At 32.5% G+C, this 13,346-nt stretch overlaps 1 protein-coding gene across 1 annotated transcript in view; it reads right to left on the reverse strand.

Moving 5' to 3' along the window:
- Positions 1-12,002, reverse strand: part of LOC145276925 (sodium/potassium/calcium exchanger 2-like) — a 501,841-nt gene extending 489,839 nt beyond the window's left edge. Inside the window, exon 1 of the mRNA XM_080128398.1 lies at positions 9,666-12,002. Within this exon, the coding sequence (XP_079984524.1) occupies positions 9,666-10,487 (822 nt within the window). The 5' untranslated portion in view covers positions 10,488-12,002. The remainder of the gene's footprint in view (positions 1-9,665) is intronic.
- Between the last annotated feature and the right edge of the window lie 1,344 nt (positions 12,003-13,346).

The raw sequence follows: 13,346 nt of genomic DNA on the forward strand, positions 1-13,346 counted from the left end.
GGCCATCAAACAGATTGTTAAGCAGGCATTCATGAGATTAACTTTGTGGACATCTAGACATAAAGTGTATTTGTACCAAATATGGTTGGATTGCAGATAAAGATGCGAATTTTATTACAGATTTCACTGTCACGAATCTTTTTCGGAAGTGGGAGGCTATATCTTTCCCTCTTTCTATGTAATTTCTTTTTAAAGAGATGAGATATCCTAAAAACTCTATAAACTGTTCCTTGAACTTTTGTCTGGTTGAGACATGGTATTCAAAGGAGTAAAAACTTAGTTAACAGTAAAAAAAAGGCACTTATGCGCTTATTGTACCGTGATAAAATAATAATGTTATTATTTAGAAAGCCATTCTTAACATGGAAGAGGGGGAGTGTTTTGTAACGATTCTGTACTTTCATTAAAAAAATATCGTAAAACTGGAATTTAATTTGAAAATACCATTTAAAAAATAGCGCAATACAAAAAGTGCAAAGAACAACAATAAAAAATAATGATCAATCAGAGAAATACAGAAATTATTTACATAGATGTTTTTATGTAGTTTTTAAATATATCTTTGACTAAAACGAGACTTTAATTTTAGTTTACTGTTTGTTTAGAGAAAGATTCTGAGTGATTGTTTCTTTTTGGGCCTTAAAGAACATTGATAAACATTCTACTCGTACAGGGGATACATGTATATATATATATATATATATATATATATATATATATATATATATATATTGCATGAAGAAAATACTCGAAATAATATGACGAAATACAAAATGAATAAACAAGAAAATAATTAATGATTTGAATTTTATGCAACAAAACTAAAAGTTTTAATATTATGTACAATAATAATAATAATAATAATAATAATAATGATAATAATAATAATAATAATAATAATAATAATAATAATAATAATAATAATAATAATAAGCCACAGGCGCAAATCAGACATATAGAAACCGCTACAGAGGGAAAACACAAAGAAATGTTATAGTGAAGCAAGAAAAGTGAAACGGCATAATTGTAAGTTTACCATCCCTATCCACATCTCTCCCCCCACCCCCCACAAAAAAAGGTGGGGAATTGGTATCAACAGGCACCATACTAAATAGTTGAAGAAGGTCGGGAGGAGAGAAAGCACTAGCCAGACGTCCTCTGAATGACTGCAAAGAGGGCTGGGACCTTGGGGAGGCTTATCCCATCCAAATTCCAGTGAAGACCAATGGTAGCTGCCAACGAGAAACCCATGATAAACGGATGTTAAGATAACCCAAATTCATCTGCAAATGTTATCAAAAGAGGTGGAGATTACTGGAAATCTGAGGAGACTTTTGCCACTCAGACTCCAGGGAACACCACAGTTTGTTCTCAGAGAGAAATCTTTAATGATTGCCTGTGTGACTACTCCTAGTAAGTAAATAATAAAAATGTCTATGAAATAGATGTTGGCTAGATCGATGATGACATAGACTGAAAAACTCTTTAATCAAATCTACACCCGACTTTGTGTCTAACCTACTTACACAAATTCAAAGAAACTGAAACTGCCGGAAATCATATAATCCTATCCCAAGTCATATGCACGTACACACACACACACACACACACACACACACACACACACACACACACACACACACACACACACACACACAGTAAGTCCTGAAAACATATACCAGAAAGAACTGTTGGAAATGCATCATCCATTATAACTAGGTAATTCATGCAGCTACATACCTAGAGAACGGAGCTATTAAACAGTGGTAGAGCTGAAGAGGGCAAAAGCAGCATGCCACTGATGTCAGTGTCTCTAATGATGCTGACTTAAATTGAGCTAAGTTAGAGAACATAACGAAAGACCAAGTTCTTATGTACAACATGAAAAGAAACTAGAATCTTAAGAAGATCGCCATCATCCCAGTAGTTATAAGAGCATAAAAAATAAATTTAAAAAACTACCTGGCGAACATACCCAGTGAACCAAGTACAAGCGACATACAAAACAATTACGTTTAGAGAGAATCTTAAAATAATTTCTTGGTTAGAGTCTCTGTAGCAGTAGGTGAATGGTCGGTATCCAGTAGGATGCCTCATCCCCAGAAAAAAAAACATAATGATAATTTTTTTTTTAATATAGCGCCATTAGCCACAGTTGATACTACACGGCATTATTATTATTATTGTTATTATTATTATTATTATTATTATTATTATTATTATTTGTCCTCTTGTCTGATTCTGAGATTATACGTTTTGTGAATGACTTTCACCTCCGCCTGTCTGTTGTTATGTCGCTTGTGCCACCTGCTAAGCCTCTGTGTCTCAAGTCCCCTACTGCGTGGTCTGGGATCATCAACATCAATGTGAGACATACTTTGAACAGTTTAGGATGATTGATAGTGAATGACTTGTTTATACCAGTTGAGACGATGTCGTGCAATATACTTTCTCATGCAAAGCTGTATAGTGAGGTAGTTTTTGCCATCCGATGTACTGTAGCAAAGATTATGTTATTTTTACGTGTTTGACAGCAACAGCACTTAATAATAATAATAATAATAATAATATTGTTCGAATCCCAGGTAATTGAAATCCTATAACCTTGTCCAACCTTCTAAGACACATACTCACATAGCATAGCGGCACCAGCCTCTGTTGTATTACGTAAAATTGTCAGGAAGCTTCAATGAAGATCGAGAAATCAAGGGAGGGTGATACCAAACAAAACTTTTACCGAAACGGTTTGGAACGTAGTGGAAGCTTATCATTACTCAAATTACAACGGAAATCAATGATAAACGTTTGTTGTGATAACACCAAATGATTTTTTTTATTATTAAAAAAGGCGGATCGGGGGTTGCTGACAATCTAAGGAAACTTGTTGTTACTTAGATTCCAGGGAACACCACTTGTTATTGCCATTTAGTAATAGTCACATATAACGTATGAAATTTCCTAGTGAGTAAATAATAATAGTAAATAATATAACTATTGCTCTTGCTTAAGATTTTCTTTTAATTATGGAAATCGCCCCTGACAATACATGAAGCTATTTGATCTAAGGAACAAAAACAAAATATAGTACTTCAAGGTCAAACAATAACCAACGATAAATGTTAGATGGATAAATTTTGACCTGGAAAACAGCAGAAAAAAAAATGGAAAAATCGCTTGTTGAATGTGAGGACTAAAGGACAAAATAACGCAAATGAGAATTATGAAACTGCCGAAAGTAAATCCTGGTCCATTTTTTACTCTCCACAACAACGGTTAATGTCAAAGCTACAATTGTCAGCCTAGTTTAATAGAATGATGGACAATATTTTGCTATAATACTTTTACAACACTTTAAGATAAAATTTGATTATTTTTTAGAAATTATTTCTTTATTTGTTAATACATATTTACTTTCTTGTGCAAATCCAAGAGTGTGTACAAGAAGAGTATAGCATAAAATTGTACAGCTATAAGAAATTTTACAAAAACGTAGGACCATAATCCTTCACTGCCCAGTGTCAATGTTTAGTTACCTTTCTGCAGCAGGTTAGACACAAGGTCACATGAGGTTTTGAAAAGCCAGCACACAAGAAGAAACATGTAAAAGCCACAAGAGTGTAAGCCATTGTTGAGGTAACTCGTTCCTTGTTGGCTCATGTATAAGCCCGTGCAGTTCTATGAGGTCCACCTTCGTAATATTTTCCTTCTAACTCTTTGAGAAGGGGGTTATTTTAATGCTAATCATCTGAGGCAGTGCTACCGTGGAAGACTAACTGGGCTGTCCAGGCATTTTTTCCTGGCCAGTGTTCTTCCTCTAGGGCATTGGCTTTTAAAATCCAACTTTCCTGACCTTGTGTCACATTTTCTTACTGTGGTAGGAAGATTAAGTACACTTTGGCTTATAAAAAAATTCCCTGAGCAGCACCATTCATCAGCCTAACAGAAGCAAGGCCACTGTCAGACTGATTGTCAAAGAAGTGTCCACGATGTAGTAGTAACAAATTACCCCAAGTCAAACAAATAATTTTTAAACTCTGTCTATATTTTAAATTTAACCTAATGATACAGTTATTTGTGTCCAGGTGTGTACACATATGCAACAGCATGGATTATTGTTTAACAACTTCAGAGTCTAATCTACCCTACTATTTAAACTATAATTGGAGAAAAAGCAAACGGATTCATGGCTGTCCCAAGGGTGTTAGGCAGCTGATCTAGAAAGTAGCATCACAGGCCGCATTGATAACCATTCTGCTCCCTCAATCCATTAGACTTCCTTTACTGTAATTCAAAATGTAATATCTCCACCTACGCCGCCGCTACCACCACCACCACCACCACCACCACCACCACCACCACCACCACTACCACCATCATCATCATCATCATCATCATCATCATCATCTACGCTAAAAAGGATAAAAAGAAGAGATGGCCTGGTGACCATTGAAAAATTTGTGTACAAGTTGATCAAAGTTCTAGAGAAATGCATAACACAAAATACAGTGAGGTTCATTACTGCCACCAAACACAGCAACAAGGTATATAATAAAACGTGCAATGTAATGAAAAAAAATATGGCGAAAAAAAAAATTCAATGTTTTAGTGGATTTTGTAAAGTTTAATTTATTCATTTTGTTTTTATATCGTTTTCCCCTATTTCAATTCTCCACCATTTATTTTCTTTTAGGCTAGCTTGCTGCATTTACTTATGACATAGTTTAGTTTATCGTATCTTTGTCCACAATGTCTACATTTTCTGTTTTAATAGGTTTTTCTTTTTCTCGGTGGTTTTGTATTCTTTTCTGATAACATTAGTGGCAATTTCGTTTTTCTTTTAAATTGTCCTTTTAGTAGGCATTTTCATATTTTCTTATGCTGCATTTCTTTGGCAAATTTTATAAATAGTCCATGCAGTTGCCACTCATCCCATTTTATTTTTTCTGACCGTTTTGTTGCTTCTTTAAGTGTTTTCTGTATTTTCTACATTGCTGCAGTTTTTTTGGGTTTTTTTTGCAGTAATCAGCCTCTGTATTCTGTACTATGCATTTCTCTAGAACTTTAATCACATTGTTTGCACATTTTTGAACACTCACCAGTCCCCGTTCTCTTTATTTTCTTTATGCATAGAGTTTATCAACATCATCCTTATAGTCTTGTGTTTGTGTATAGTCATTAGCTTTCTGGTTCTATGATTGATGTTCCTGCATTTTTCCTTTATTCCTTTATTCAGTTTATGAAAGGTCCTAATTGTCTTACCATGTTTTTATCATATTTTAAATGCTTGTTGCTTTGATAGAATTCATTTCCAGAATGACAAGTATTTTTAATTACTGCATCCATTAACTACTTAACTAATTAATAATTCTGGATTAAGTAGCTTTATACTCTCCATTGTTTTGAGTTTTCCCTTCTTCATCTCACATAGTCTATATTAGCGCTTCTCGCCTTCCGTTTTTATTTTGTTGATAGAAAGTGAAATAATTTATTTTTTGCCCTTATCCCCTGCATGTTTTAATCCTCTTGTGGTCTTGTAGTTTCTCCTTTATATTGCTCCAGAAGTGTCTAGTTTCTGCCAGTTTTCTTGTTCTGTCTTTGTCTTTCCTCAGTTTCCACTTCTTCTAAAGCTAGTTTTCATTGTTCTCAAATGTTCTATATTATTATTTCTGAATCAGTAGTTCTTACTCAACTTTTATCAATGATTCCTCACTGATAAAAATAAGTAGTTGTCTATTAAGTCTAAATGACAACAAATTCTTCCAGATTTTCAATATTTTTCACTTCCTTTGACCAAAATTGCAACTCACTTTGCGTTCTCACTCCAATCATTTATCATTGAGTTCTTACTAATAACAGCTGATGATTTTACCCGAAATCTGAGTGACAATATGTCTCCTCATATTCTTCCTGTTGAGGTCAAAATAGTTCCTTGAAGATGCTTATTGTCACTGAAATTTTAGAGCAGATTTCCGGTAGTTATCATCAAGAAATATCACTAGCAAATAATTAGCGTAGACCAAGTCAATTGCAATTGTGTGACGCATACAGAATCCAAGAAATACCACCTACTTTTACTAACAAGAGATCATTGGTAATGATTGGTTTGAAAACTCCTAGTGAGTAAGAAATGATGATGATGATGATGATGATGATGATGATGATGATGATGATGATGACTAAAATAATTAAAATAATAAAGATAATAATAACTAGAAATATAGAAAAAATATTACACAAATTCAAAGGAATTGAAGCTGCTAATGTAGATCTGTAAGAAAATCTTATAAGCTGATCCACGAGTATACAAACACAAAGCATGCCAGCAGTAGTGTTGGTTTCTGCCTCAAAAAGTTACTTGTGAATTGTCTGGAAGAATGGATAGACTAAGGACGGAGAGCACCTTCCAGACCTCCACTGGTAGCTGTATAGAACAATTACACATAAACGTCAACGCCTGTTATCAGCAAAACCTCAGATGGTAAATGGCTCTCGCAAGAACATTGAGTGAGTTATAACCTTGATAGAAGAAGCATAGAATACTGAAAATCTGCGAAGAATTGTTGTCACTAACGCGCCTGGTAAGACTTTGTTTTTGCTAGTGAACGATCATTTATAATGACATCTGTGAGAATCTTTCATGCTAAGGAAATACTAATATGTGCAACTTTGTGATTGGTGAACTTTCCTTATTCCTTAAGCTTAGAATATTATGTAATTGTAGATAGCCTAAAGTGTGCTTGTATCTGTATTATTTGGATTATTTTCACTACCGTTCTCATCTTGGATGCTATTCCCATAACGTTTCAGCCGATGTAACCTCCGACCTTGACGTAAATATCATTCAAGATGAGAAGAGTAGTTCAAATAACCAATTAATTCAAATTCAAAAATTCCAAAAATATAATATTCTTGTATCTGGTAATAAAAAAAGTTGCAATGGAATTTGAGTAGAGCTCACTTGCACTAATAATGCTCGTCTAATAAAATTTGTGTTAATTAATTTTCTATCAAAACCCGGCTGCCTTTTAAAATCGGACGAAATTCAAATGTCACTGATGTATTGCCGTAGATTGTCTTAGCTAGGCGGGGATCTTTGATATTCTATTTACCTTTCCAGTTTTTACAGCATGTAATATTCCTACTTAAAGAAAACCGTGACAGCGACTTAATTAGATAACCATTTACAGTGACTGGAATACTATGTAGAGGGAGGGTGAAACAGTTTTTTATTTTTTACTTTCTTGTTATTTTTTGTAAGGTGGTTGGGCTTAAGTCCTTTTCAAACTAGTCTGCTGATCCCTACTTATGTAAAACCTTGGAAATTCCCAAACATAAAACAATGAAATAGATGTATACATGAAGGTAAATATGTATATATATATATATATATATATATATATATATATATATATATATATATATATATATATATATATTAATATATAAATATATATATATACATATTAATATATAAATATATATATATATAATATCATAGCATATGCACTACATATATACAATATAACATATATATCATATACACACTATGTCATATATATACATCATATATGCACTATACACTATAAATATACACTGATTCATAAATATATATCATATATACATATGCAGCATATAACACTATACATACACTATATATATATATATATATATATATATATATATATATATATATATAACTATGAATAGTAATAGTAACTATAAAACATGCTCTTACATACATATATTACATTTATGTGTATATGTGTATGTGTGAGTGAGTGTGTGGGGGGTGTAAGTTTAGTAAGAGAGAACGCTAGCAGTGTGCTTAATTTTAATAAAAATAAACGCATAATATTTATTTATACATGCATTACAGAATATGTTCTGATTTTCTGCAATATGTATATGCATATATATATGTGTGTGTGCGTGTGTGCGTGCGTGTGTGTGTGTGTGTGTGTGTGTGTGTGTGTGTGTGTGTGTGTGTGTGTGTGTGTGTGTGTTAAATAGAATTATTAAATAATACAATAAATTCAACTTTTCCGGTAAAATTTAATATTTCATCAGAAATAGTATGCTATTTTCAGTTTATGCACATACACGCGCACACGCGCACACATACACATCGATCTAAAATTTTAATTTCTCCAATTTATTAATATATTGAAAAAACGGCATTTATCAAAAAGCAGTAATTGTTAAAAAAAATAAGTATAAAAATATAATAATGATTAAAAACTAATTAAAAAAAAGTAAAGAATTTTATAGGTGTACGTATGTGTATACGGATATTATATAGTTTATTTAAAAACAATATATCACAGTGTCTATCGGATGTACATTTTTAGATAAAATGCATTAGCTTTTGTTGAACCTATGATCGGACACTTGTGATCAACTTGTGATACACGGTATATATATATATATATATATATATATATATATATATATATATATATATATATATATTAGTGTTGGGACGAGTAATCAAAATCGGAATCGGGAATCGAAAATTTTGAATTTTTTGAAGTATCGAAATCAGAGAAAATTGTGCTTATTTCCTGGTAAAAAAAAGAAAACGATTCTTTTAATTATTTTTATTTCTTTGCTTTTTGTTTAGCATTTAATTTTTCATGGCTCGCATTAAAGATGAATTGATAAATATTTAATGATTTTAAAGTATCACTAAAACTAAAATGTATATATCACTACTGCAAGTGTATTTTTGTCTTTGCAAAATTATATGCACATATTATATGTTTTTTTTTTTCAACTCTATATTTTTTAGAAATTTAAAAAGTACCAGAATCGAAATCGATAATCGTATCGGAATTAAGAATTTAAAATAGACTCTGTGAGTGTATCGGAATCGGGAAAATTATTGGAATCGTCCCATCACTAATATATATATATATATATATGTATATATATATATACATATATATATATATACATATATATATATACATATATATATATATACATATATATATATATATATATATATATATATATATATATATAATGTCATTTATTTACTTATTTATATATGCTCTGTAGTTCAATCGAGCTTCATAAATTAAAGGATTGATATAAATAAAAGGTGAAATATTACTGAATAAGCAAATTTATATATATATAAACATAAACATATATATATATATATATATATATATATATATATATAAATGAGAAAATAAATGTTGTATATATCGATGAAAATTGGATGATTATATATACTTTCGCATCTGCATGCACACATGTACAGAGAAAGAGAGAGAGAGGGGGAGAGAGAGGGGGGAATGAGAAGGGCCATGTGAGAGAAGAAGGAGACAGTTCACAGAAAAAGTAATGATCAGATATTTACAACTAATGTAGATTTCGGGTACATCAAGCCGCAATCTTATATTCTTTTGTTCAGTTCCTCACCTTCTCTTTGTTTAATGCCTATCTAATGTAGAATATGTTTGATGGGAAATGGGAAGAATAAAAACTTATAAAATTGAAAGCATTAAAATATTGAAGGTACATAAAAGTATTGAACGCATAAAAAAATTAATGAAAATATATAAAAAGTAATGAAAATATATAAAAAATATTGAAAATGTATAAAAATATTGGAAATTTTATAAAAAATATTGAAGCTATATAAAAAGGAAACTCACCTCAATTAGATTGTCAGTGCTTTTGACACGGGTAACAGTCCTTCGGTATAATTTGGATTTGACAAATCTCTCAATAGTCGTGTTGAATTTCATAAAAATGACATAGGTGGCGTAGCTGAGAAGTAGAAGCAATGCTTCCCACCAATATATTTTTTCATCATCGAAAAACGCTATCAACATAATAAGGTCTAGGCTGTAAAAGGATACATCCCTAAAGAGGGGCCACCAAGTGAGTGCGAGGACCTCTTTGCTAAATAAGGCACACATACCAATAACAAATAAAATATTAAACACTGCAGAACCTGTAATTGTTCCGATTCCCACATCACTGTAAGAAACGAAAATTCCAAAAATACTTGTAAAAAGTTCCGGGGCACTGCCACCAGCTGCCATGAATGTGGCCCCAGCCACATCCTCGGAGATGTCCAACTTCTCAATGATCACATTGAGTGAGGGCACAAAGAACTCATCACATACAACCGCCAGGGCCACAAACATGTATATGATACCTGCAATATAGAGGATAATGGCCCCTTTTTTTATCTCTTCTGATGAAAATAAATCCGTTGGGTAAAGTTTTTGTGGCTTGTGAGCTGTATCGTTTGTGGAAGTATTCCCTGTAGTGGTTTCCGAAAGAAGTTTTCGCATCATCACCCCATTTCCATCGTCACCTGGGGCGACCACGACATCTAGGTGTCTGCTTCCTAAGGACAGAAAGTTTCTAGAGTAATAGAAACTTCCTAGCTGGTTCAATCCGTAAAGCATACAGAAAAACACGAGGTACCATATGCGACTCCGTCTGCGGAATAGTTTCCATGGCATGATTGAAGTTATACAATTATATTCAGCATGGAGAGGAAAAAAAGTACAGGGATCTCCGTAGGGTTAGGGGGTCGGGTTAATCACAAGGGAGACAATCTATAAAATCACGGTTTTAACTTTATGTGTTTATAAGGATATTAGAGAGATACGTCGTTGGATACAGATCGAGGAAATTACGAATTCAGTTGTGTGATTCTGATAAAGGTAATTGGGTGGGTGGGGGGAATATGTCAGAGTTAAGCTATGAGCCGTAGAAGTTAAAACATGGCACTTTACAGAGAGGCAGTTGCAACGAGAAGAAAAAGACCGAGAAAAGAAGTAGGAGAGAAAATGAAATAATGTGCGCAAAGATGAAAAGTGAAAGTCTCGTATAAAGAAATATCAAAACAAATGGTGCATTATGGTTGCAGCTGAGTGAAGCAAAAATTATTTCAAAGATGACGAATGATCTACGTATTTATAGGGGAAAAAATCATAAACACTTTTTAATTTCTTTTTTTTTTAAATTCAATAAACAAAAGAGAGTAACAGAGAGATAGAAAGAAAGAAAGAAACAGAGAAAGAAAGAGCAATGCGTTGTATAATCCGTTTAAGTAGCGGGTCAGTATATTGTTATCGCTCTGCTTGGACTTGCTGCTGGTGTTGTGGGGGTTGTTGACGCTGTGGTTACCGATGCCGGACAATGAAGCAAATAAGAGAGAGTAAAGTATGCGAGAACGGGGAGGTAGGATGGCCGGGCGTGTGAGTTGGTAAGTTAGGTAATTAGTTAGTATCTACAGTTACAGGTGAAAATAACGGTACTCTCTGATTTGCACACGTTGTCCTTATAGTCTGTCCGCGGTGGAAACGGTGACGGTGTTGTCTGTGGATGAAGAACGATAGGTTCGGGGATAACAAAAAGAAAACGGGAAAGACCAGCTGTGGAGTCCATCCAGCATCAGTGGCGATGGAAATGGGGGATGATGATGATGATGGTGATGACGATGACGATGTTATGATATCAAGTCAGCTTGTGATAGATCCTCATACGAAACAGGGCAAAAGGGAGCATAGGGCTTACAAGCATCAGGTGGTGCTAGCTGGTGGCTGATGATGTCAACGGCAACAACAACGGCCGATGACACTAGTCGTGCGGGTATGAAAAAGGTTGATATGGCAGTGGCCGACAAAGAAGATTTGACGAGAAAGTTGCGGAACTACTAGGAGAATGCCACGTCTGATCCGAGTAGAACAGGTTCCGATGGTTGGAACTCTGAACTAAACTGATATGATGCTCGGGTGGTTGCGGCAGTACCAGCAGTGGCCACGGTAGCAGAAGAAGTGGGAATAGTTACGTCGGAGCAGTTGTAATAGTGGTAGAAGGAGCAGCTGTAGTAATTTCCAGTATTGGAAGTATTAACCACCGCGTTACGGCAGTGCTAAAGAAAGAGACAGTGTAACAGTACAGATGCTGGTGGTTGTATCTTTAGCAGTAGCGCTAGTCATAGCGGTATAAGCAACAGAACGGCGGAGAGAGTCTCATTGGTGATCAAATAGTGTCTATCTGAGTTTATTGCGGTAGTCAGTCATAGGATAAGGAAGAAGATGGGAGCAGTTCAAGTAGTTGCAATCAGCCAGTGGGGGTGAAGACGGTAATCTCTTTTTGAAGGAGTTATGTCATTTAAGGCTACTTTCTGCATGCATCAATATGTGAGCCTTTCAGTGCTACACACACACACACACACACACACACACACACACACACACACACACACACACACACACACACGTATAAATATATATATATATATATATATATATACTATCGTAGGATTTTTATCCTATTTTAATCATATATATATATATATATATATATATATATATATATATATATATATACATGGAAATACACACACACACACACATACACATGCACATCCACACACATCCACACATATATTAGTTTTTGTAAGGCTAAATATATTTAGTCAGACGAATTCTTTCAGGAATTAAACACGGCTCATTTCTGTGAATCTCACTTATCAACTTATCATGAATATATTTTATGTTACTAGTAAGATCTACTAATATATATATATATATATATATATATATATATATCACTGTTATCAATATATACTAAAGCACAATATATATATGTATTAAATTACTTATAAATATATATATGAAGCAGTAATATATATAAATAAATATATATATATATATATATATATGGACGTGAGAACAAATACATATATATATACGAGTCTGAGTAAATAAAAATATGTATATATAAATATTGATATGAGTATATGCACGTGTGTGTATAAATTTATATACATTTATTAATATATATATGTATATATAAGCATTTATATATAAATGTATATATAGGGTTTATGTAGATACACACACACGAATATATATATATATATATATATATATATATATATATATATATATATATATATATATATGTATATATATAAAATAATTATAAAATATACTTAATTCGATACTGTACTTCATCTCCAATCATAAGTTTATCTAACTAACATTAATCAGTTGGATACACTTTTGTTGATCTGCAATATTGGTAAACTGCAGTGAATTATTAACATAGGTGCGTCATATTATATATATATATATATATATATATATATATATATATATATATATATATATATATAAAATAACAATAATATATATATATATTTATATATATATATATATATTTATATATATATATATAATATTAATATTATTATTTTATTTTATTTTTTTATTTAAAACTTCATTTTCCATAGCTCATATTAATTGTGAAATGATATCTATTTCTTTTAAACTAGAAACTAAAATCCATGTCACACATAAGTGAGG

This window comes from Euprymna scolopes, chromosome 5 (assembly GCF_053919585.1).
Source record: "Euprymna scolopes isolate OS-2025 chromosome 5, ASM5391958v1, whole genome shotgun sequence".
Classification (NCBI taxonomy): domain Eukaryota; kingdom Metazoa; phylum Mollusca; class Cephalopoda; order Sepiida; family Sepiolidae; genus Euprymna; species Euprymna scolopes.